At 34.9% G+C, this 25,951-nt stretch overlaps 1 protein-coding gene across 1 annotated transcript in view; it reads left to right on the top strand.

The window, feature by feature from the left end:
• NCAM2 (neural cell adhesion molecule 2) overlaps positions 1 to 25,951 on the top strand; it is a 277,252-nt gene that overhangs the window by 211,013 nt on the left and 40,288 nt on the right. Inside the window, exons 13-14 of the mRNA XM_027648691.1 lie at positions 17,721 to 17,840; positions 19,672 to 19,793. Of these exons, the coding sequence (XP_027504492.1) occupies positions 17,721 to 17,840; positions 19,672 to 19,793 (242 nt within the window). The remainder of the gene's footprint in view (positions 1 to 17,720; positions 17,841 to 19,671; positions 19,794 to 25,951) is intronic.

Genomic DNA, 25,951 nt, shown 5'->3' with positions numbered 1-25,951 from the left:
TACTCTGACATAATTTTTAATATGGAAAGTTCAGGAAGCTACTGAACATGACAACCTTATAATCTTCTTAACCTTAGATCTTAAAAACCAGAGATGTCTCGTGTTGTTTATGTTCCTGAAAAAAAGCCAAACAAACACCACCACAAAAAACAAACCAAAAAATCAAACAAAAACAAACCCAAAAACCAACCAACCAAACAAAGCCAACCAACCAACAAAAAAACACATCAAACTAAAATCTCTGGACTTTACTGGCATCTCTAGGTCTTTTTTTTTATTATTTTTTTTTTTAGGAGATATTCAGTTGAGTTTCAAGTAATTTAGAGAAATTATCCCTGGAATTATAATTTAGCATTTGTAGGACACTAACACAAAACAATTTCTACAATAGAAAATTTATATCAGCTAAAGTATACGTTCCCAAGCCATGGGGTAGAAGAAAAAATACAGAAAATGAAGATGTTCTAAAACCTGCTTTTTTTAATCTATTTATGTGTTTTGAGTTTCAATGTTCGACAGTGGGGTTTTTTTGATATTAGAGAATCCTCTTTCAATGGCAGAAAGCAGAAGCTTTATGAAATAATGAGCCAAGTATGATTCAATAATGAATGTGTTACTCATGGATATATTTCATGCATTGATATCAAAATATAACGAAAATACTTTATCAACGTATGTTTGTACTTCTTTATTGAATATTTTATTGAAGGAGACAATAATTTTCAAAGCCTTGCAATAGAATAATCAGGCTATGTGCAAAGAACGGTAAAATATAAATGTTTTTACAACTTCTCATAATTCAAAATGAAAAATATTACAACCCAGGAAATGCTGAAAACTTTATTCTTTGTGCAAGAAAAGAAAATCCCTTGACAGGTGGACTAGAAGTGGCATTAATTTACATGTGTGAGAAATAAACATAAGGAAAAAATACAAAATTTGTATAGCATCTTTTATGCAAACTGAATAACAATAAATGTAATATTTCAGCTTTAACTTTTAAGGAGTTATGAAACTTCAAGCACTAATGCTTGAATTTGCCTTCAACATAACTTTTTGGTTTCTCTCTGGTTCTTGACAAGTTTGAGATCAAACTTGAAATAATTACTTCTTTGTAATTCCACATTCAAATCTCAGCAGGTTCTGTTAATTTACTTTTTTATCTAAGTTAATTCACTTTGATGTACTTCATGCAATCCTAGAATAATTTAGAAAGAAAGGGACCTTGTGGTCATCAGCTCCAACTCCCCCCCATTGCAGCAGGGCCAGCTTGAAAGTTTTATTAGGGCTTTGTCCTGAGTTTTTAATTGTTTCTATGAATGGAAATTCTGTATTTAGAGGTTTGTTTGTGAAATGAGGTTTTTTTTTTTTTAAATCAAGTCATATCTGTATTGTTTTTTTCACATGCATTTAATTGGGGCTTTTAGGTACATTATAGTAGAGAAAGGATTTCCTGTTACCCAAGGTAGAACCTGCTATGTTGTGTATTAGGCTGGGTACTTATGCTCTTTTTACTACACATATCCTTAAACTTAGAGGAAGTTATGTACACTCCAGTGTTGATGAGGTGACTAAAACTTGAAGTTCTCTGTCTCTGTGTTATGCTTTTTACTTTTGAATTGGCTACACTAGTAAGAAATGATGTAGGCAACTCTTTCTACAAAGCTTCTAGTAAAAAAAAATCAGAAAAGTTAAAATAAGGTCATTCCATTTTCTACTAAACTTCATTTTCTGTCCTAAAGCAAGACATTTTGATAGACATCATATGAACAGACATTCTTTCAGAAGACTTCAGAATTTTATTGAATCACAGAATGTTTTGAGTTGGAAGGGACCTTAAAGATCATCTTGTTCCAACTCCCCTGCCATGGGCAGAGACACCTTCCATGAGACCAAATTACTCAGAGCTCCACCCAACCTGTTCTTGAACACTTCTAGGGATGGGGCATCCACAGCTTCTCTGGGAAAACTATGCCAGGGCCTCACCACCCTCACAGGGAAGAATGACTGCATAGTTTTCCACTGAGATTTCAGAAAGACCACTATGCCAAAAGATATTCCTTCTTATGGTAAAATACAGCAATTTGTGCAACTTATTAGTGTAATTGAGAGGAAATCTAATAGATAGATGAGTTAGAATTCTCATGTATTACCTCTTAGGTTGTAGGGTTTGTATTTACTGCTTCTTTTGTACTGAAGCATGAAAGTATGTACCCCACAGATCACTAGAACAATTTCCCAGTGTAACAATACTTCACTATTAAAGTGGGAAGACTTCCAAATAGATTCCTGAGAGATACAAACCCCATATAATTCAATACTTTTCTAAATGAGTTCAGTGATTAAGTAGAATATTTTTCGATCAAACAGAAATAACTTGTTTGGTAGGCTAAGTCAGCATTCAAAATTACTTTAATAATTGAAAACCTTCAAAGCAGAATTCAGTAATTTCTCCTGTGAGCTCCAAAAGGAGAACAAAAAATGTACTCATCAGCCTGTTCCAGAGGGAAGATACATTTTTTTAAGTATTTGAGACATTTAATTCCTTGGCATATCTGTCAGATTTAGCTCCCTGTGACATGAATTGTGATCCCATGCATTTCTGATATCCCACTTGCTGTTCCAGAGGATTGTCTATGCCTTTCTGGAACATCTGGAACTCCACAAATTTAGAAGCACCTGAAGTCTCAGAGGTTTTTGTGCTTGTTAAAGGATGCCATAAATCATTTAGAAAACATTTCTGAGTTTTGAGTTGAGCTTTAGAGTCTGATTCTTCATGTAGCAGACCGTTAGGCAAGCAGTTTAAGAACAGTGAAAACATGGATGAAAAAAACCTGTGAAACTAGACCCAAAAAATATATTGTCCCTTTTATCCCACTTGTATGTTATGTCATATTGATTGTCTGTAATTTCCTGAAATTACTAGTTTAATTAAAGAAATTGCCTGTTTTCAATAGGCAATAATTGTTAATATTGTAAAGAAATTTGTACATCATTCTTATTATCAGTTAGTATACTGATGATATTATTGCTAAGCCTAAATTCATGGGATTTTTTTTTTTTTTTCAAAAGAAGCTGAATATTTAGCTTGATTCAAAAATAATTTTCTCAATTTAAGCCAGTTTTGAAATTACAAGAATGCAGGAATTGTATGTATATGTCATTAATGTATGTACATACATAATGTATATACATACATAATTGTATGTATATGGTGATGTAAGATGCTATACAAATAATATGAATAAAAATTTTAAAAAAGATATAAATTCTTGGGATAAAATGGCATGATGCAATTTGCCAATACAATTTTCCATTACAACTTGCCATTAAAAAAAAAAAAAGTGAATGAATGGCTGCAATTTTATAACCAATATAGATTACAATTAAATGGTAGCACAAAGACCATGTTTTATTTAATTTAATTTGGGTAAATGCCTGCACGTAAGAAAGTTATTCAGCCTTCTAATTCTGTCTCTATACTATTTTTGGCCTCCATCCAGCTTAATCTTTGCTGTAAAAGTCTCATGTGTGTGGAAAGGTTGAACTGTAAGTAAATGTCTTAAACTAAATTACATGGATGGATTAGAGAGACTGGAAAGCGAGAAGTGTAAAGGGAAAACTAGATTTGAATATTTCAGGATTTTATACAGACGTGAAACATCAGGAGACTGAGATGTACTTTTCACATTCAAAAGTGAATAAAATGTCATGAGAAGTGAAGAAAATCCAGACAATTTACTGCACAGCATGGGTTCATAACTAAAGGCAACTGGGTGTTATGCAGATATAACTACTGCCAATATCTGAGCTTACTCTTTTTTTTTTTTTCCAAGAGCTTGTAATTCTATCTTTTGATTGCATTTAGTCGACCAGTCAAAACTCATTGCAAAATGTGATTTATGTACAAGTGTTGGGGTTTTTTTAAGACATAGACTTGAAAATCTGTAGGAACAAACGCAAGATACTTTGATTGCAAGAAGTATGTAGTAAATATTTTAACAAACAATTACATGGAGACCCAGATATTCCAAATGTATTTCACCTGATGCTCCTCTGTTGTGTTAACTCCTGCCTACTTCCTATTTAGACCTTTCAGGCTTTTCATGAGGGCACACTCTCAAGTCAATTTGTAGTGAACATGCTGATCTGATGTAAAGATCTTGCCGATCTGGCTCGTAAAAGTAAATCTTGTTAAGTAAATAGTGATGCAGTGCAATATTGGATATGAATAACTGATAAATGAGACTCATGGTGCAGCTGCAAATTTTGCCTTTCAAATCTGTATTGTATTCATCCACATTTACTTTACGTTACTAGTCTACTTAGAAAAAGATAAAGTACATTTATGGAATATTTGTGTGTATATAAACTTCTGCTGCATTTTGTAATACAAAACAGAAAAGTGTTTCTGGATGACAGCATGTTCTTGGAGTATTTTCAAGGTCACTGAATGACAGAGTAGTTATGAACAGGGCTCTCCTTCTGCCACGTACAACAATGAGCAACAGAAGGATAGCATGGATCTATCTGTATTACATTTCACAATATCTTTAAATTAATCTCCCTTTTATCCCTTTTTCTCTCTCTCCCCATTTCTTTCTTCATTGGTAAGGAAAAAGTATAGTATATATGATGGAGATGAGAAAGAAAAAGTTATGAAGGAAAATTATCTTTGCATGTAGGAAGCAAAAAACCCAGTTATTGAATCATAATTCATGTCAGCCTTGAAGTCTTTCCTTTTGCACAGTAGGGAATGCCATGAAAGGCACGTTTGGGATCACATTTTAGTTCCTTTGCTTGTCACTGTGAGGATGGTCTCTTTGATGGTAGCAGTCACCAGGAGCAGGTATATTCTCACTTTAAATGGTGGTGGTTAGGTTTCTGCCACCTCCTGGGTAACAGAGCAAGTAGAGTCTCTTTTTCTCACGCTTTGCATATTCCAGAGTTGAAAATTGCATGGCTTAGAGTCAGAACTCCTGTGTCAGAACCTACTTCTTAGGTAGCTCCAAGGCTGCAGCAACGTATGTGAGAAAAGACATGTAGATTTTATATATTTTATTCTGTTTACTACTAGTAGGATGCAGAATTACAATCAAAGTTAAAATGTTGGGATTTTAAATAGCACCCTTAACTGAGAGGCAAGGCTTGTTAACATACGTGAATTTGTTTATGAAAAATTCTCTGCTTCTCTGAGCATGGTAATAGGCATTTTCATTCCTTGGTGCTCTCGGATATTCCTTTGGCTTACTATTAAGGATTCCTTCCTTTGGCTTACAATTAAGAATTCCCAAATTCTTGACATCTGTCTTGGAGCACTGTAGAGTACTGGTATATTTGTAGTAATGAGTAAAGAGTAATTAATTTTCTTAGATTTTTGAGTCCATCTGGTTAAGCAAGGCCACCTCTTATTTGTATATAATAACATGGTGCAGTTTTGTAACACCATAAGAAAACTAGTGAATTGCATGGTGTGTAAGAAAACTGGGGAATTACACAAAACATCTTAAATTTGTCGCAAAGTCTCATAGGAAAAAAAAAATTGTAGCTCTGCAGAACTTGGCTAACAATAGGAAGGAGATGCAGTTGTTAAAAGTAAACTGCTGTCAGTATTATCTTAGACTTGGAAGGCATTTTCTGTGAGGGATTTTTTGTAATAAAAAGATATTTGGACCAGTAATCAGTTACTGGTTTAGGATAAGTTGATAGTTTACATCTGAGATATACACTGCTCTATTAAAAGCAGTCAGCAGGAGCTTGTCCAGTCTTCAAATGGCAGTTGTATCACACTGCAAAATGCTTATCTGCTCAGCCTTTTGGAAGAAAGTTTTCAGTTCACTCTGTGAAGTCAGTCAAGCAAAAACCAACTCCAAGTAAAGCTGTGCTCCTGGGCACAGTTCTGCTGTGCTGGGCACAGTCCTGTTTGCCAGTGACTGGTGATGCAGAAGAGCAGAGTCAATCTTGACTCAAATGGGAGGACTCTGACCCACCAAATGTCACTGTATTGCAAGAATCTGTGCCAAGGTGTCCCATACCTGCCTTTCTCAAGCAGTAATGTGGTCCACAAATCTACGAGGACTTGCCACACCATTGGATAGCACACACACATTCAACCTAACGCTGAAACCACTTCATGCTTGGAAGGTGCAACATTTGTCTGTTAGGAATTCAAGTAAGACCTATCTCACCTTTTTTCCCCAAGATCTCTCAGTAACAAAGAAATCATGGCTAGAATGTTGAATGTAGGAGACTGTCTTCAACTCCCCACTTTGTTTTGCAATTTTCAAAGGGGATGTTAGGTCACAACAAAATGTCCATTGTAGGAACAGAAGAAAAAATGGCAGGAAAAGCTGAAATACAAGTAATTCTTTCTGCCGTACAAGGCAGTGTAAGAGATTCCAGATTCTGACAAAGGCTGGGATAGGATACAGTTTGATTTATACCACTGAAAAATGAGAGAAAGTGGTATAGCTGTCTCAAGCATAGAAGAAAGTAAGGTATGTACTCATAGCTAACCCTCAGCCTCCCCCCTCAAATTATACTCCCTCCTTCAATAATCCACGGTGAATTCTAAACCTTGATATAAAAGCATTGTTGCATTTGCTAAAATCTAACAATGAGTATGTTCTTTGTCATCTCCTAATAAATGGAATCCCTTAGAAGACCCTGTTTTATTTTCTGAGTTCTCTCTCAGTAAGCACTGGTTTTAGCCTTGATTTGTGTTCAAAAGGACTAAAAAAAAAGGAGGATAAATGAAACAATATAAATTATATTAATGCTGAAGGCCTTAATTGCCCTTCTACAATGAGATTAACACAGTTCTTCTTTTACTACATATTGTGATATTGTATGTTCACTTAATAAAGCATCACTTAGAAGACTTAATTCTACTGTCTTTATGTGTTCATATTGCCAGTGGAAGTTCAGGTGTATTCAATGGCCTAGATATTTTTCTTGTAGGAGTATTTTAAAACTATATCTACAGAAAGTACATTTGATTCATGGAAAGGTTTAACTTAATCAGATTTTATATTTAGCAGTGTAATTTGTACTACTAAAATTGCAGCTATTATAGTCACATAAATATTTAACAATGAACCGTGCTGAGAACAAATTCCCATTGATTTTACTGTATTCGTTTATTGTTTCATAAAAAATTTTAAGTGTAGTCCTTTCCAAGTGGCTGGCTGTTTCTTCAAGCAGTAGACCCTAAAATCCCTGCATTAAGAACTGCACGATAGTTTTATAGCAGAGGAGGAAACAGAGTTCCAAGGACCAAGATAGTATTCGCCTTTCATTTACAGAATCAGAGAAAGGTTGGTTGGAAGGAATATCTGGAGTTTATCTGGTCCAGCCTCCTGCTTAAATCGGGACTGGTGCCAGTCCTAGATCAGCCCAGGCATGACTACTTCTAACTCAATCTCAACCCCCAAGGATGGAGATTCCTCACCCTCTTTGTCTTGGTGTAACCTGTTTCAATGCTTCATGTCTCTTCCAGTGTATCAATATTACTAATATCTGCTCTGAACTTGCCGAGCTACAGCATGGGCCTGTTGTCCTTGTTGTGGTCTTTGCTGCTGCTGAGGAGAGTCTCACACCATTGTTTCTATCTCCACTGAGAAAGGGTGTAGGTGACTGTTCAATCCCCCCTTGGCATTATCTCCAGCGGACTAAATAACACTCAGCACTATGCATTGTTCATATCCTACTCCTTTTGGTAGCTCTCTGCTGGACCCAATCTGGTTTCACAGAATCACAGAATATGCTGAGTTGGAAGGACCCACAAGGATCATCAACTCCAGTTCTTAGCCCTGCACAGAACCATCCCCAAGAGTCACCCCAAGTGCCTGAGAGCATTGTCCAAATGCTTCTTGAACTCTGTCAGGCTTGATGCTGTGACCACTTCCCTGGGGAGCCTCTTCCAGGGCCCAGACATCCTCTGGGTGAAGAACTTCTTTCTAATATCCAACCTAAACCTCCTCTGACACAACTTCAGGCCATTCCCTTGGGTCCTGTCACCGGTCACCCCAGGGAAGAGATCAGTGTCTGCCCCTCCTCTTCCCCTTGTGAGGAAGTTGTAACTGCAATGAGGTCTCCCCTCAGTCTCCTCTTCTCCAGGCTGTTTCATTTTGTTCTGGGACGCAGAGTCTCAGGATTGGTGTTACTGGCACTAACTAGAACAGGACAATAAACTTCCCTCAGCCTGCTGGCTCCAAACTATGCATCCCCGTCTCCATTGGCCTGTGTGCAGCTCTTCCTACACAAACCTTTTAGCCTGACCAGAAAGACCTCTTGCCCTAAAGACCTACAGTTATCTTTGATCTACTCAAGGTTTCTGTTGGGCATCTTGGTACCTGCATTGGTGAACATCAAGGAATAGGGTTACACAGATGGGATTCTGTCATCTATGTTGCTGCAGCTATTTTTTCTTTCACTGAATTGGTTGGGATTTGGGTTGTGTGTTTTAAACTGCAAGAGTGTGATCAGTTCTTCTAAGGAGTGCACCAAAGTTCATAAGTCTCCATGAGATTTCCATGATTTAGATTAACTTCATGCTTCTACATTTTAAGGTAGCAAACAATTAACCATCAGCAAAAGTTGTTTAATTGAATGTTAATTGCAAAACTTCAGAACACTGACAATCCTATGCACAGACAAAAAAAATTGATAAAAGTATTTCTTAAAAGCTTGTTCTAAAAAATTTATTTATTGAATAAATTAAATGAAGGGCTAATGAGTACTGTGAGGAGACCTGACATTTTAAAGGTTAAGTTATTCAAAGAGCATTTGTTTTTGAAATGCATTTAAATTCTGTGGGTTTTAAGCTCAATACATATTTCCATTTTAGCCAACTGAATTGTGTAAAAAATTAGTTCATTCCATATGCCTCGTTTAGCTTAACAAGATCTCCTTACATAGATTATCAACAGTTTCATGGACTCCATCTCCTGAACTTTAAATATAAGGATGCCTAGTAAATTTTTGATTGTCCATTCTTTCTTTCTCCTCTCCATTTCCTCTTCCATTTCTTCTGTCTTATCCCTTTCCTATTCCTTCACTTCCATTTCCCTTTCCTTTAATATGTACAAGTATCTTTTCTGGAAGTTGATTGCATTTTCAAGGATCTGATATTAAACAGTTTGCTTGTTCATGATAAAGATAGTATAGAAAATTTTTAAAGTAAAACCTTGGAGAAAGGGATACTAAAGGAATAGAAAAGAAAGTTTTTTGGGGGGTTGGGTTGATTTGGTTTGTTTTGTTTTTTTGAGGGTTTTTTTTTGGGTTTTTTTTAAGTTATCAGCACAGCTTTGAGTATCTGTGTGGTTCAATGTGTGTTATTACAGAGGAAGAAAAGAAGCCCTTCTCGTTGGCATGGTGAAAAACATGTTTGACTTTGTTCTCCATAAATTTTTTTAAGTGATGAGATACTTCTTACTAAAAACTGAACCAGCACCTAATGTGTTTATGTACATTCTAGTTAAATAACACGTAATCAAAATAGCATCCTAAGGTATTTACAAAAGGGTAATACAGAAACAATTGAATAAAAGCTTAGTGGTGTCAAATTTGAAGAAAGGGAAGCTGACTTGTAAAGCAAAGTGCTAGGTTATCGAAGAATGAAACAAAGAGTAAAGAAAATTCTGAAAATTAGCCTATCTCAGTTTTAATGCGATGATATGAAAAAATCAGGAAAGTTAGGACAAAATAAGTATTATTTTATGGATAGTCAGTATATCCATTACATACTCTTATACACTCTTATTGTACATTAGTAAATTCTCATTTGATAATGTTAGAAGGTTTCTGTATGGAGAAGAAGCATAGCAAGTTGGAATTAATAGTGAAGCCTCACATGTTCTCCTAGAAATTTGGGCAATTTTTAATTATGGAAAGTTTCCTTTTATTAAAAATGTACTAAAAATATTATAATTAAAAAGAATACAATTTTAATGGGTATTTCTTCTCCTAACCTACCCCACCCTGCACACACAGTGCTGTAAACCAGGAGGACTGGCTGTTACATTCCTGTCCTTTAGGTTAGGGTATGCTATTATCTATGTCATCTTCCATTTCAGGGAGCTACAGAAAATAGTAGCTAAGAAATATTAGTTAACAAAAAAGTGAACTATAGATACGTGAGGGAACTATTTCTAATTAGCAAGAAATATTTTGATAATAATCTAAAAGGATTTTTTTACCATACACTGAAAGCGGTAGAGAAATACGAAGCATTCCAAACAGTTCCAGAATAAAAGTAAAATTATTTCTTTCATTTTGAAGATAGAATGTGTGTTTGAAATACAAATTCTGTCTTAATGGTGCTGAGAAACAAAAGCTCTCAAAGCTAGACCCTAGTTTCACATGGGTGTTGATAGAACAAGACATTAATGAGTACAAGTGGCAGGGTTTGGTCATGAAATACTCTGTTATTGTCAAATTAATATCACAGAAAAATGTGAAGATGATATCAAGATAACATGGTCTCTTTTATCACAGGGAGTATGAATATATTTTAAAGGCTATAGCCTAAAAATATTACATACTTTTAATGATTTTTTCATTTTTCTTAACACTAGTTTCCATAAATTATTTATTTTATATGCAGTTCTTGCAAGTGTGTCTCTGTTCTGAATGAGGTTATGGAACCAGTTTACTGTTACAATGATCCATCTCAGCAAATTGCTTTTGTTCCCGGAATTTTTCTCATAGGATTTTTTTTCTAAACTGCATGCTCTACTGTTATTTTGATTAAATACAGATTGAACTAAGGGTGCTTTTTAAATAAATAAACTAGAAAATGAACTTCTAAAGAGAATCTATTCATTGTTATACCCAAGGTTTGTTACGTGACAAAACCCATCTTCTGGATTCATGCTGATTCCATTTATTATAAACAGTATTCTCAATCCACAAATTTACTCTTTCTTAGGGGCTTTGATTTACACTCTTGCTTTCTTTATTTTCATTAATCTATAGCACTCTGTGTTTTATAACTATAATTCTCCCATAGATTATTTAACCTTTTCTTATTAGATTTATTTCAATACAAATAGGTAGCAAAGAAAATCCCCTGAATGACTCTAAGGTGAGGATGCTACTCTTGATTCAGTTTGTATAGTGATAAAACCCAATAAAATTAAAATTAAATATATGGAGAAAAGGGGCTTAACAAAGTAATTGTATTTTAGTATGTTATATATTATTATTAAAAAATTAATAAAGCCATTTTTGTAAAATGCATTTTTATTGTCAGCTACTGAAAAGTATTTTGTAAGAAAATTGTTCATGTTAGTGAACATTAGATTATATTAATTATAACTGATCTGTCACGCTTTATATCTTTATTCATAGGTGATTGTTTGTATTCACAGTTAACTAAACCTCTGCAAGTTTTATTCCAAACCAATGCAATAATTATACATTATAGTGCAAAGAACAATGGAAATTCCTGACAGAGATATTTTATCTGATTATTAAAATGTTTGCATTTTTTCGGTGTATACATTTTAGAGAATGGCTTAAGGCTTGATATTATCTCCATATATATTAATGAAATTTATGCCAGTGATTTCACTGGCAGTAGGATTTGCATTAATTATGGGGTTTTTTCACATAATGTGCAACTTGAAAAATTTTCATTATTAAAGTTCATTTATTTGTGTTAGTTGAATTCTGACGTTTATAATCTGATGCTTGAATCAGTATTTATGAAATTAATTGTTATTTGGGCAAGGCAGACAGGTTGAACTGAGACAGTCTGGCTGATTCTGCATATGAATTACCATTTTGTCTATTGTGTAGCAAAATCCTTTTTTATTTTTTTCCCTGTATTTCTCCCCCATGGCAAATTCTAACTTCATTTTGTCAATATTTCTGAGCTGATTGTAAGGCTCAGCTAGAAAAGAGAGTTTTTAAACTCTTCCTCCTACTGTGCAAACACATAGAATAAAAAAAACAGATGCTGAAATTTTGGGAGAAGTTCTTCATATTCTGTGGCATCTACAAGAGTCTTAAACATTTGTACAGAACTTTAATGCTCAAGTTCCTCACTGTTCTTCTCACATGTCCTGCTGCCATAGGTTCCTCACTGTTCTCTTCCCGTGCTTTTTTTTCTGTCCTTAAAAGAACATGAGTCATCATCACAAAGAGAAACCTGTTTGAGCTTCATAAAAATGCTATTCTATTTATTTTTCCTCTGCAAGAGGTTCTCATATTTCCAGGGGACTCACTTTTTTCCTTGAGGGTAGTAAAATAATGAGTAATAGGTGCAGCAAAATGCTATTAAATCAAAACACTCTAGTTATCAACATGCACTCTATTCAGTCTGCATTCAGTCTCTGTAGTAATACAGATGGAGACTAAAGAGAAAGGAGTAGGAAAAAAAATCCTAAAACTTGTAATGCTTCTTTGACAGAACTTTCACGCTTCTGCCGCGATCTCAAATACATACGAGCAAAGATGATATTCCAGGATTGAATGTCTCAGATACTTTGTTTCAAAATAAATTTATATAATTCTTTAGTTAGATCTGACATCCTCAAGGGATTGAATTTAGAACGGGCAGAACATCGATCCATGCAACAGATACCTCTCCAATGAGAACAATGTAGTGATGTGCTATTTCTGCTAATTAACCTCATATAAAATCTACTTTGAGATTAATGTAGTGTAACTGTACTATTAGTTCCCCTAACCTTCTTTGCTTTTGTGATGGTTTATGTAATATATCACAGTCCCTAGAAGGTTTCTGAGGAAGATTACTTTGGTGAAAAGACAATTGTATATGCCAGACATTTTCCCTCTCAATCTACTGTTATAAAGTAACATAAATAACCTACTCTGGACCAGAAAAGCAGCTGGGGAATTTTGTTTTGATTTTACTGACTTGGATTTATGGTACAATTTATTTCACAGCAAATCTTGCATCAGATGTTGTTTTCCTGTGGTTCATCTTGACAGCAGTTAAAATTTTGTGACAATAAAATAAACTTTTCTAGCTGAAATGCTTGCACACTAGATTTTAAATAGTATGGAATTCTGCATTTTTGTCTATCTATATTTTGTCTATCTATATATTTGTGTTTGTTTTTGTGGGGGTTTTTTGTACTGCATTCATGTTTTTATTGTTTTAGATTTGTATGCAAATTAAAAGAATCTGTAAAATGAAAAATAAGGACTCTATTTTTAATATTGCTTAAAGTTTAGGATTATTGCCCCAGAATATGTTACGCTGAGTTTTTCTATGCAATAAGGTTTATTTCTTTTTCATGGCTGTGTTTCTTTTTAAATTCTGGCCAACAACATTTTAATAAAAATCAAGCCAGTGTTTCTGGCATACCTTGTTAAAAAAGTACTTATAATTTTGTTTTTAACTCTTAATCTAGTATATAAAACCAAAGCCAAAATAACTGGTAACTTATTGTATCATGATCTCCTCGAAGAGCACCTTGTGACTTGCAGTCTCCCTGTCTGTCTTCTTATAAGTGGAAAACAGTAGGGTCTGAGCTGTTCTGCATCATGTTTATGTATTAAGTAACTTAAATTAGTTAATTTTGTTAATTCACAAAGTTCAAAAGAGATTGTTCTGGTTTTCCCTCTTTAGAGTATTCCTTCCAAATCTACTCCTCAATGTAACCCATCACTATATGAATAATCCCAGCAAAATCAGGCTACAAAATTGAAATCTCCAGCTGAAGCACACAGATGCTCTAATTAGAAGACAGACATGACAGGTAGAAAAAAACCTGAAAAATTTCAAATCATATTCTGAAAGAAAGGAATTTCACTTTCAGTATATTTGGAACTTGATAGACATCAATGAATATACAAACAGCACAACATACAGTATGCAGTGAACTGATTTTTTCACATTTATATACTGTGAAATACTATATTTCTTTCAAAGCATTATTTGAAATTTTGCAGCTAATTACTTCAGTGATCATTGCAAGCTGTAATCAAAATATCCAATGTGGTCAGGGCCATGAGATAAGGAGTCTTGTAAGAAAATCTTAATTTTTATATGGAAAGATATATAGGATGATTTTATATTTAAATAACAGATGCATATCTTAAAAACAAAAAAAAAAAAACCAAAAAAAACCAAAAAAAAAACCAAAAAAACCCAAAAAAAAAACAAACAAACAACAAAAAAAAAAAAAACAAAGAACAAACCACAACTAATTTGTCAAGTATTTTCCTCCATTCTTAACATATTCCAAAAAATGTGAAACTGAACAAGCAGTGGTAGTTTCACTACTCTTAGATTACTTTTCAGCCCTGCCCTTTTGTTACATACTGTGGAACAGTTTTATATCTTACTTAGTTATTCTAAATATTCTCTTGGAACTGGAGTATGTAAAGTATTCAGATCCAGAATGTTTCTTTTTTTCTTTTTTTTTTTCCCAGCAGGGCATAGTTATATTTTTCTTCCTACATATATAATATATCCACATCTACCATCACTGATAACAAGTTGGTCCAGCTTTTGCGGACATATTGTGCTATCAGATACAGCTGGGTTAATTCCATAAATGTAATTATAAGTCATTGTATCTAGACACATAGTGCTGTGCAGAGGATTCTGAAGTATACACTGATTCTTTAAATACTGCATATATAAGTAATTTTGTTCATTTATATAGGCCCCAGGAGTCGCTTAAGTGTTTATGGAATCGAATCCTTAGGTTTCATGTATTTAATACATTTGTGTTTTATTAAGTGTTGACTCATAGTCATGCTTTTATGTTGTTTAAATTTTAAATACATTTACAGTAACACTAATTTTTAGTATGCCTTAAGGTTTATTTTCAGTGAAATTATTCAGCCTTGGAAAGTAGTCATGGCTGAAAGGCAAGTCAAACACTGCTACTGCTTGGTTTAGGTTTCAAATTTCATCTTAACAGAACTGAATGTTATAATCCTTCCCTTCTCCAAATTCTATTCTTATTCTCATGATGGTACTTTATTTTTTCATGACATGGTTATACTTCAGAGTTTGATATTTTTAAATCTCATGAAATTATAAGGCTAAAATATGCTGGAAGACATACAGTTCTACTGCTTTGTTTACTAGAAAACAGTCATCATGTTTCAATGGCAAATTCATGCAAAGTGCCCATAATAGAGTGTGAAATGTAAAAGTTACTGTTTTTCCAAATTCATTAAATCCCTGTAGCACCACATGTAATGGAAACTCTAGCTGACTGCTGCAAAAACTAAAGAAATAGAAATTCTAATAAATCTGAACTCAAAAGACTAACAAAGAGTACAGACAGAAATAATCATGCTTTCATTGAATATGTAACTTGAAAAGCAGGCCTAAAGCAACTATAAAAATACTCCTCTATAATGAAAAATGAGGCTCCCCAGAGACTGAGAAAGATACTACTGGTTCTTTCTTGAGACATTACATTTCTGTATCCTCTTGCAAAATATTACAGCCCCTGCCTTGCTGGGCAGGAGAAATGCTGCTGTGCTTCTAGTCAAGTCCATCTAATTTACATCCATTCCCCACTATGAATCTGACATATGGAGAGCTCATCACAGAGCTGGCAAACAGCAAACAGGCAATTGCTGTAGAGGTAACAAAAAGAATCTTTCTTGTAAAGGCAGGGTAATGCTCCAAGAACTCTCTTTGGATCGATATTTCCAAGTGCATATTCACCATTGCTATTAGTAAATACAGTACTATAATATTTATAAATATTATATATTATTTATTCCCGTGAAGAATCCTGGAATCCAACATTTTTTTCTCTGGATTTTGTTTCTAGAGTTGTTTCTGTACAATATTCTGGCTTTTTGGCAAGGTTTTCCCCTGTTCTCTGCTTCTGATGGCATCTTCAGGTGCTATTATAGAGATAGGTTGTGTGAATGATTGCTGTTGAGTTCAGTCTTAATTTCTGAAAGCCTGTCATAAGTTCAAACCCCTTGGCTTCCCAAATCACCTTTTTTTGTTCGATTGATTGGTTTTTTTGTTATAACTTAATATGAATTTCCATGCACCTCCTCTGAAATATATACAAACATGACTAATTAACTTGCAGATAACCCTAGCAGATAACTCAGAACTCTTCCCTTGGTCATCATACACATCTGTCACTTTAGGTCTTGAATACTTTGTTGAACTGGCATACCGTAGCACCAGCAATTCCCCACTGATGTGCATGTAACTGTGCAGAGTGCAGATCAAGGACAGTTGATACTCATCTGCATGAAGGAAAAATGGCAATTTATGAAGTGTATGAAGTTGGCTAGAACATGTATTAGGTGCCTGTTGCCAGCAAGGAAGGAGAATTGCCTAAATTTTTGCCAGATTCCTGTCTCCTCTGTGCTGTGGGCGGACCGTGGCTGGATACCAGGTACCCACCGAAGCCATTCTGTCACTCCCCTCTGCAACTGGAGAAGAAATAGAACAAAAGGCTCATGAGTTGACATGAGGACCAGGAGAGGTTACTCACCAATTACCGTCATGGGCACAACAGTCTCGACTTGGAGAAATAAATTGAATTTATCACCAGTCAGAATCAGAGCAGGACAATGAGAAGTAAAACAAATCTGAAAAACACCTTCCCTCCACCTCTCACTCCTTCCCAGGATCTAGCTTCTCCCCCCCCAGCAGCTCAGGGAGATGGGAATGGGGGTTACTCTTAGTTCATCACAGGTTGTTTCTGCCGCTGCTCAGGGAGAGGAGTCGGAGTCCTTCCCCTGCTCCAGTGTGGGGTCTCTCCCACAGGAGACAGTCTTCTATGAATGTGAGTCCTTCCCACAGGCTATAGTACTTCATTAACTGCTCCAACATTGGTCCCTTCCAAGGGGTGCAGTCCTTCAGGAACAGGCTGCTCCAGCATGGGTCCCCCACAGCATTACAAACCCTAACAGCAAACGAGCTCCAGCATAGGCTCCTCTCTCCAGAGGTCCCTGCCAGGAGCCTGCTCCTGCATGAGCTTCCCATGGAGTCACAGCCTTCTTTGGGCATCCATCTGCTCTGGTGTGGGCTCCTCCAAGGGCTGCAGGTGGATCTCTCTTCCCCTGTGGACCTCCATGTGCTGCAGGGGCAGAGCTTCCTCACCAGGGGTTGCAGGGGAACCTCAGCTCTGGCACCTGGAGCACCTCCTGCCCCTCCTTCTGCACTGACCTTGTTGTCTGCAGAGTTGTTCCTTCTCACAGGGAAGAGTATTCACTCTTCCCTGAGAGCAATTATATCTGTGCAATAACTTTTTTCCTTCTTAAACATGTTATTGCAGAGACGTTACTACCTTCTCTGATGGGCTCAGCCTTGGCCAGTGGCAGGTCCATCCTGGAGCCATCTGGCATTGGCTCTGCCAGACATGGGGGAGGCTTCTGGCAGCTTTTCACAGAAGCCTCCCTTGTAACCCCCCCCAGCTACCAAAACCAATACACGGTTTTATGTTCACGGTGTGAACATAAAATATCGATCCCCATCAATATCTTTGACTGTTGCCTGTGGCTTCTGAAACACTGCTTTTACATTCCTGCAGGAGCATAATTTGTTCAGTCACAACAATAATTCCATGCAGATGAAAAAAGGGACTATTAGCACTCAACAAAAAAGCTACATTTGAAACCAATGTACTACTGGAAAATGGGACTTGTTAAGTTGCAAGTGAAGCAAACAAATTATGAAGTTGCCTGATTTTTTTTTAATTTATTACTTCATCAAACTTTGTTCCTTTTTTTCTTTCCCTTTCCTTTAGCAATGGTTGTTCTCAGCAACTTGGAACCAAATACAACATATGAAATCAAAGTAGCGGCTGTAAATGGAAAGGGTCAAGGAGAGTATAGCAAAATTGAGATCTTTCAGACCTTACCTGTCCGTGAGTAATACTTGTGCTATTAAATGAAAATTATTACTGGAATATGTTACCTCTAGATCAGCTAGTAATTTGAATTATGATTCACTGTAGATAATGTTTTATATTTATACTCTACTCCCCAGTGTATTACAACAGTCATTGCTTCTCAGAAATGATGTTTTTTTCATCTTATTCCCGCCCTTCCAAAAAGTATAAATGAATTTAAATTGGCAGATTTATCCCATTATCCTATATTTTTGAGACTAGGAAAAATCTATATTTTATATACAAGAGAACAAACCATTAAAGATATTAGATTAAGGGCTTTTTCTCATTTACACTCAGGATATTATCAGCATCTGTGAGAAATGAATTGTCCATTTCTGGAGACATTTCTTCATCAAATTATGCTGCCATTGTTTTGGAATTATTAAGCCTCAAACAGAAATCTTAAGCTGTGGAAAAAATGATGAGAATAAATTGTTGTAACTATGATTGCATGCAAATGAAAAATTCTATGAAGCCAGTTTTATATTTGTAGTAGCTATCAGCAAGAGATTCAGACTTAAACATTAAAGACTAATGAAAAATATTTTTCTCAAATTACCTCTAAATAGAAAGAACAATAAATAAATAAAATACAAAGCGAGAAGAAAAATAAAGGAACTAGCAGATGGCAGTGTGTAGTAATCAAACAGACATACCAAAATACATCAGCAACTATTGCCAGACCAATCTCTCATAAATCTGTTGCAACTGAACTGTTTCCTGAGTAGGGCATGACTCAGTGTAGTTAATACCAACCCTAAGGGAATGAACAATAAAATTCATGCAACTACAAAGAACACAAAATATTTCTGTCTTATTATACATTTCTTCTGTCCCAAACCAGTTACATGACAGCTTTTAATTTTCTTTTTCATTGAAGCATATGCATATCCTAAATATATTGAAGGACTGATAAAATGATTTGCTATCATTCCTATGAAACAACATACCTGATGGAGAAATGGCAGAAACTGCTAAAGTTTATATATATATATGTTATCTGATAGAAAGCTAGGCAAACTTTATGTTGAGATCTATTTATCTTTACTTTGATAAGGGATGAACACAAATAATAAAATTATTTTAAAAGAACTGTGTCTCTTGGGGTGAATGCAAATTTGCATGTATTTTGATGATTAGACACTTCAGCATGAAATGTTCATGTAGGATCTGTTTTAAAAATTTGTAATAGGCATTGCATATAGAAATGATAATTAGTCAGTGAATTTTGACTAGCAAAGTGGCTTAAACTGGCTATAAATCTTTTGATGGTATGTTTAGGAATACTTGTGTTTGGTTTTGGAAATCTTATTCTTTACATTTATTCGTGATATTGACTACTCTAAAAGTATCTAATTTGCCTTGACACATTTTCTGAAGAGTATATTTACTTTAAATTACAATTTAAATCTTGCACATGGGACTAAAGCTCATGCTTAATATTAAGGATTCTTACCTGTAAGAGAGTGTTGATCTTTAAATTCAGTGTGAGTAGCAGCCTACCAGCCTTGCTGAATTGATGGCTAAAGGATTTCAGAAGGAAATTCATTTCAAAAGTTGGAAGGTCTCAAAGAAATTGATATTTCTTTCACACTTCACATAATTTTGTTTCCTTGTATGAGTAATCTACATTGGAATATATTTTAAATAAAATATTTGACAACATTATTGAGGTTGTTTTGCATTGCCTGGAAGGATCATATTGATTTTAAGATTTTGATTAATATTATTATGGACAGGTTCCCATCTGTAATCAAAACTTATCTCACTACTGAATTATTCTTATGTTTTTTCCCTTCTTTAGGGGAACCAAGTCCCCCTTCAATTCATGGACAACCTGAAAGTGGCAAGAGTTTTAAACTTAGCATAACTAAACAAGATGATGGAGGTGCCCCCATACTGGAATATATTGTCAAATACAGAAGTGTAAGTATTTCAGTTAATCAAAATAAGTGAGTTATGCTTGTTAACATCTGCTTTTAATGCAGAGAAGACTGATGAAATTATTTGAAATGTGACAATTTAACAGAATGGTTTTGTATACCAGGAAAAGTAAATAAGACAGAGTATGTTTTCTTTTGTTGCTAAGTTGATGATGCCAGAGTATAAAAAAGAAAAGAAAAGAAAAGATCTTCCTAAGGATGTAACTGAGATTTCATTCCAGTAAGGAAACTATATTCTCTATTCTCTATTTTGTTACATTGTAAATTAAGAACAGATCTGGCATGTTTAGAAAACAGGCTTTTCTGTAATGTGTAATTTATTTAAAAAAAAAAAAGTGTTGCTTGTTTTTTTCTGTTATTAAAGTAGCTCGATTATCCTTCAGTTACTGGTGTATTATGCTTAGAAAAGATTGGGTTGGAGAAGTAGCTACAGAGCTGGCAAAAGTGATAAATTTAATTCCAAAGTGTTCATTTTTTAAAAACTTCATTGTGTTCTTTTAGGAAGATTATAGTACATTTATCTGACTAAATCCAATAAAAATACATTTTACCAGAGTGTTATAACAAATTTACCATTTCAAGAGTCTGAAAGATTGGGAATGTGACATCATATATCTAGTCATGTTAAATGGAATGTATGTGGACTGTATTTAACAGAAAGAAGCAACCTTTGAGAAATTAGCTGCAGAACCTCTTTTAGTGTTCCCAAAAAGGAAAAGACAGTTCCTTAACTTGTAACAATTTTTTTCACATTTCCTGATGTTTCTTATAATGTAAATTTTTAATTATAGTCCTGGGATTATCTGAGTGCTAAACCTGGTATGTAAAATGATTCTCCTAAACTAAGTATAACCGCAGAAGATTTGTAGCTCCAAATCAATTGAGAAACTTTAGGTAGCACTTCTAAGAGTAGCCTGAGGCAATGACCAGGAGTTATTCTGCTATCATTGATCCCTAAATAGTAATCGACCTCCTCAAATGACTTTCAGTCCAGTGAATACAGTTGGCATAAAAAAAAAGTAATTGTAAAGAACATGAAGGTAGCAAAATATGCAATAAAAGATACAATGCAGTTTTGTGGGATTGAACTTCCTAGTTAGATTAAAATGCCTCTAAGTATTTACCATTTGGATATAATACATGCTTGCAGCATATGGAACTTAATCTGGTTTCCTCAGCTAAATGCTTTTGGAAGTATCCTGAAAATTTTTGGAAATCTGAATTTGATCTAGTGTGTTGAATAAGGTGCAATGTTTTAGCATAAACGATGACTTTTCATGTGTGTTGTTGAAAGGTAAATGTACAGTTTAAGCAGTAAGTGGAAACTCATTAGGTTACTGAAGAAGATAGCGTTAATTGAACCTCAAATCCTTATCTCCTTAAGCTTCCAATTGAAAAAGCAATTTGACTAAATTAAAGGTCTTCCTACAACAAAAGAAGCAGAATAATTTTTTTGGTGTTTTAAGCAGGATGAATGAATGCTATTTAAAGTTCATAATTATCTGGTGACTGCTCCTCTTCTATCTTCCCCACTGGTCATATTTAATTAACTCTTGCCAGCCTCATTACTAGCACCTGGACCAATGTATTTGCTTGCATGTTTAAAGAGCATATTAGATAAGAACCTATACATCAGTGGCTTTTTCTTCATGTCTTATTAAAAGTCAGTTCCCTTATGTTTAAGTTTTATACTGATTTTTTTTTTTATAAACTGGGGGGAGGACAGCCTTTAAGATATTAAAGCAATTAATAGCCTGATTTAGGGCAATTAGTAAGTTTTCTTTTTCTGGAAATCACATATTTCATTCTGTCAAATATTGCTTCCCTAACATCAGTTTCTTCATACTATGGGTGAGAATTACTGACTACAATCAGATAATAAGCAGCTTGACATTTTCTTCTGTATTCCAGGGAATACAATTTTTATGAGTAGCAGCCTCAGATTTTTTCATGCTGTTGCACTAAGTCAAGACAGTCTGACAAAGCTTCACTGATGGAGTCTGAAGCTGATGGCACACATTGGCTTCAAAGTTACCCTAGGAAAGAATAGGAGGGTAGTAAGAAAAACAAAGGAAAAATTGTTCCCCAGTAGCCAGTTAGGAAGAGCAGTGATAGGAATTCCCTAGGGAAGCATCCTGTCTGATGCAGGAGATGACCACCCAACCACACTCTCACAGTAACTGTGTCATTTTAACGGGGGCCAACTCAAGCTCTCCTTCGGTTGTTCCTTCTTATGGTCCTTCTGAAGTTGGTTGGGACACACATCATGAAGGGCTGGTGTTTCACAGTGGGTGTTAAGCTTTATCCATGGACATTATGGAGATGTGTACTGAATTTGTAAAAGTCTATCACCTGCTGTGTTATTTACCAACTTCGATACTACACGCAGGTTGGTTTCGTTTTTCCATGGCAGGAAAAGTTTTAGTAAATATTCAAAATTAGAAAAAAAACTAAAAAAAAAAGCTCTCTTTTGTGGTTAGAAACAATATAGGCAGAAGCAAGAAAAATTGATTAAAATCCTGACTTGCAAACCAATAACAGTGCTTAATTTGCCTTTTACATCCATAATGGTGTTTGGAGGAAACATTAAAGGAGTGATTAGTTTTTATAGGCTTGAAAGTTGTTCACCATGTTGACAGGTGACAGGGTTCCTATTAAAGCTCTGAATTTTGGAAAATAAGGGTTTGATTGATAGGTTATGTGCTTTGCTCTTGTTTTGACTATGTTGATTTTATTCCTTCAGTCTGCGGTCATTTTATTCCTTTATGACAGGTTCTAGAACAAACCTCTATAAATACGAAACATTTAAAAAGAGATAATTTCTCATTTAGTCTCACTCTTGAGTTACCTACCAAGAAACAGTTAAATGTTTTTGCACCTGTAGGTTCCACTTTACCTGCCAGATCCTTGGATTTTCTGTGCATTTTAACGCTATGTACATTATCAGCCATTTTGTGCTTTGTCCTTTATTTTACCCAGACCTAGAAATCACCAACCAAATGTAATCAATTCTTGTGAAGTCACTGCTTTAAACTGTCAGATTGTTTTCTGTGAGGATTTCTTGATTTTTTTTCTTGCCAGATATCAAAATAGTGTTGTGGCATCTCCTGTCCTTTTTTATCACAGAGACCATCACAGTAACTCTGTTTGGTCTGAACTTTCAGCTCAACAATTTAGAGTGGATGGAGAATAAGGGAAGAGTTGAAGGGAGTGACCTTGGATATACTGTAGAATGACCATTAAAGAAAGAGATGTTATTTTCTAGACTGGTAGACTGGTGTCTTAACACTGGAGTGGCTTTACTTCCACTGTTGTCAGATGTGCCCTCAGTTCTGAAAAGCAACAAGTTATGGTAGACTGGAGTTTTACACTACGTTTTTTGCTGCTTTGGGGAGCTGAGAGCTTGTTTTTGTTTTATGTTTTTTTGTTTTTGTTTTGCCAGGGCATTTAGGTGTTTAAGTTACAGCTGTCTTAAAAATCTATCTATTAGATACTTCTTAAATAAATTTGGCTGATGCTAGTATTATAAAGCAAATATATACACAATTAAGAAAGAATAATGTGAGGGGTTTGTGCTTGATTTGGCTTTGATTTGGTTTGGTTTTTGTTTTTTTTCCCGGTGTAGTGGTCTGTAGCATTGTGACAGGTTTGTTTCAACCAAGGACTTATAGTGGGAAGAGGACAGTGTTAATCTAAGGCTTAAGATAATGGAAGAGGGCAGTGACATCCCTAGAAATTGCCAGTCACTGCCTAGGTCATCAGTGGCCTTCTGTAAAGGAGTATTTCTGCATTATATGAAACAAAATGAAATGCAAATAAAGGAGTAGTTTAATCTCTCCGGTTGCAGATCTGATTGTAGTTTCTGAAAATGTGCATTTGATGGTGGATATTAATGATAACTGCTGATAGTAAGTGATTATTGAAGATATTCATATTAACCCATCCCCCAAATTAGACTATAGTTTGCAATTTAGAAATTTCTCTCTTTTGTTCTAGAACACATAGAGCTTTCTATAAATTTTAAGAAGTATTAATAATAGAACAACTCAATATAATACAAAGTGATTGTGGTTCTGTTTTCTGCTCCTTAAGGTACTGATTAAAGAGTCTTAGAACAAACAGAGAGATTTGTGGGAAGATTTACTTGGCAGACTCTTGATTTGTGTTCTTGTCCCTCTTTTTCCATTTCTACACAAATAATAAAATAAATGTGGACACATTACTGAGCTTTGCTTAGCAAAAAAAGTACTTGAAAATACATTATAGCTGAAATATTAGTTATAAAGAAAGACATTGAAGTTCTTTTTCTTGTTTGTTTTTTTTTTTCTTTAAGATACCAAAAGCAGGTGGTATTCTGGAAGACTTCATCTGCTTGTCTTTAGAAAAACACACCTTGCTTTCCAGATACTTTATCCTCTTCCTCCTAACTTGTGTTTGTCACTCTTCGTAAAACATTTTGTGTCTTGGCACTCAGGGCTTGGACTTTGTTTCATTTATCTCAGTTCATCCAGTTGGCTTCAGGTTCAGCTAAACTTCTCTGGAATACTGTGCAGGTATCCCATTACATTTCAGCTGTTTCTTTATTTTCACCTGACCAAATTGTAGAACACCTACATTTTTACTTATTCTGTCTGCAGATGTGCAGCCTCATACAGAAATCTACAGTTTTACTTCCAACCCCTTAGCTCATTCTATTCATTACATCTAATTCTACAGTTTGTTTACAAAATATAGTCATATATCTGTTTGCAGTACTGTATTTTCCACCTGCAAGAACCATATTAGCCTGATTTTTTTTTTTTTTTCCATTTCAGTATATTTTTTCCCCTTTGTGTGATTCTAAACCCCTTTGGAATTCTCCAGGATATTTACATGGTATATGTGCATAACACAAAGGTCACATATGGAACTTCTGATTACTCTAATTTTGATATTCTTTGGAATCTAGTTGTATTTGTGTACACACACCTCACCAGTTCAGACAGCCATTAAAATTCGATGCTACATAACATTGCTATTCCTGATATTACTAAGGAGTATCTGCAATATATTGCAATCACTATTGGATCCCTCTATTTCAGGAGTGCTATGCAAAAAGTATATTTTGTGAAAGGAGTTTTGTATAGTGACAATGTAAGTGGATTCACTCAGTGGCAAGTCAGATGATTGCAACAGAAATTATCCATTAGGATATGGGAAAGTATCCTTCACAGAAAATACCAGTTTCACTGTATGATGAGCAAACTATTTTTACTCCAGTGTATTTAGATTTTTTCATAATTTGTAATGGAATTACCATTCTGACGTTTTTCATTGATCTGTGGCTGCATCAAGCGGGAACTTTCACCTGGCTGCAAATATTCTTGAAAAGACATTTTGCTGGATTTTAATAATTCCCAGGACTATCGTGTGACAATACCAATGCTAGTGCAGAAGCAGCAAGAAAGTTCATAAAAAGATGAAGTCATGGAAAAATCATCACACTCAGATCTGATAACAAACGAATTATTGCAGCAGTGCCCATAAGTGAGTTTAGTCTGACCTCTCAAAATTAGATGCTATGTTTTCTGAAACTTGTATGAGTGAGGAGCAAGATGCTTCAGCAAAGAGTTTAAATATAAGCTGCTGAGAAATACAGTAGTGTGCAGCTAAAAAGTTATACTTCCATGTATTATAAGTTTTTTGGCTTTATTTTTCCCCATAAAGTTTAAATCCACTGATTAATTCTGTGTTGCTGTATGGGTTGGATGGCCAGAGCTGTCTCTCAGCCATATTTTTTTGCCATTATTGTACCTCAGTGTGTAGTAAAAATAGGACTGCAGGGATTCTTACTGACTGTTATTGGTGGTCCTTTGAACTAGATCGCTTTTGTGTTTGATAGTATATATTGTTTTATTCTTTTATCTCTTAGTTATTTTGTCATTTTAATTTGTATAAAGAATATTTAAATATATTATGCACTCAAAGGAGAAATCACAAAGGTAAGCACTCCAAATTTATAAAATGCCAGAATTGTTTGCAACTGAAGTCCTTATTTTTTCCCCTTGTATAGATGTCTTAATTACCTGAATTATGAGAAATTATGATAATCCTTTTTTCCCCTTGAACACCATCTCAATGATTTACATGTATCCTCTCACC

The sequence above is a fragment of the Corapipo altera genome, unplaced genomic scaffold (genome assembly GCF_003945725.1).
Source record: "Corapipo altera isolate COAL_440 unplaced genomic scaffold, ASM394572v1 58, whole genome shotgun sequence".
Taxonomy (NCBI): domain Eukaryota; kingdom Metazoa; phylum Chordata; class Aves; order Passeriformes; family Pipridae; genus Corapipo; species Corapipo altera.
Note: the sequence above shows the minus strand (reverse complement) of the source record. Positions and strands in the feature narration are given on the sequence as shown.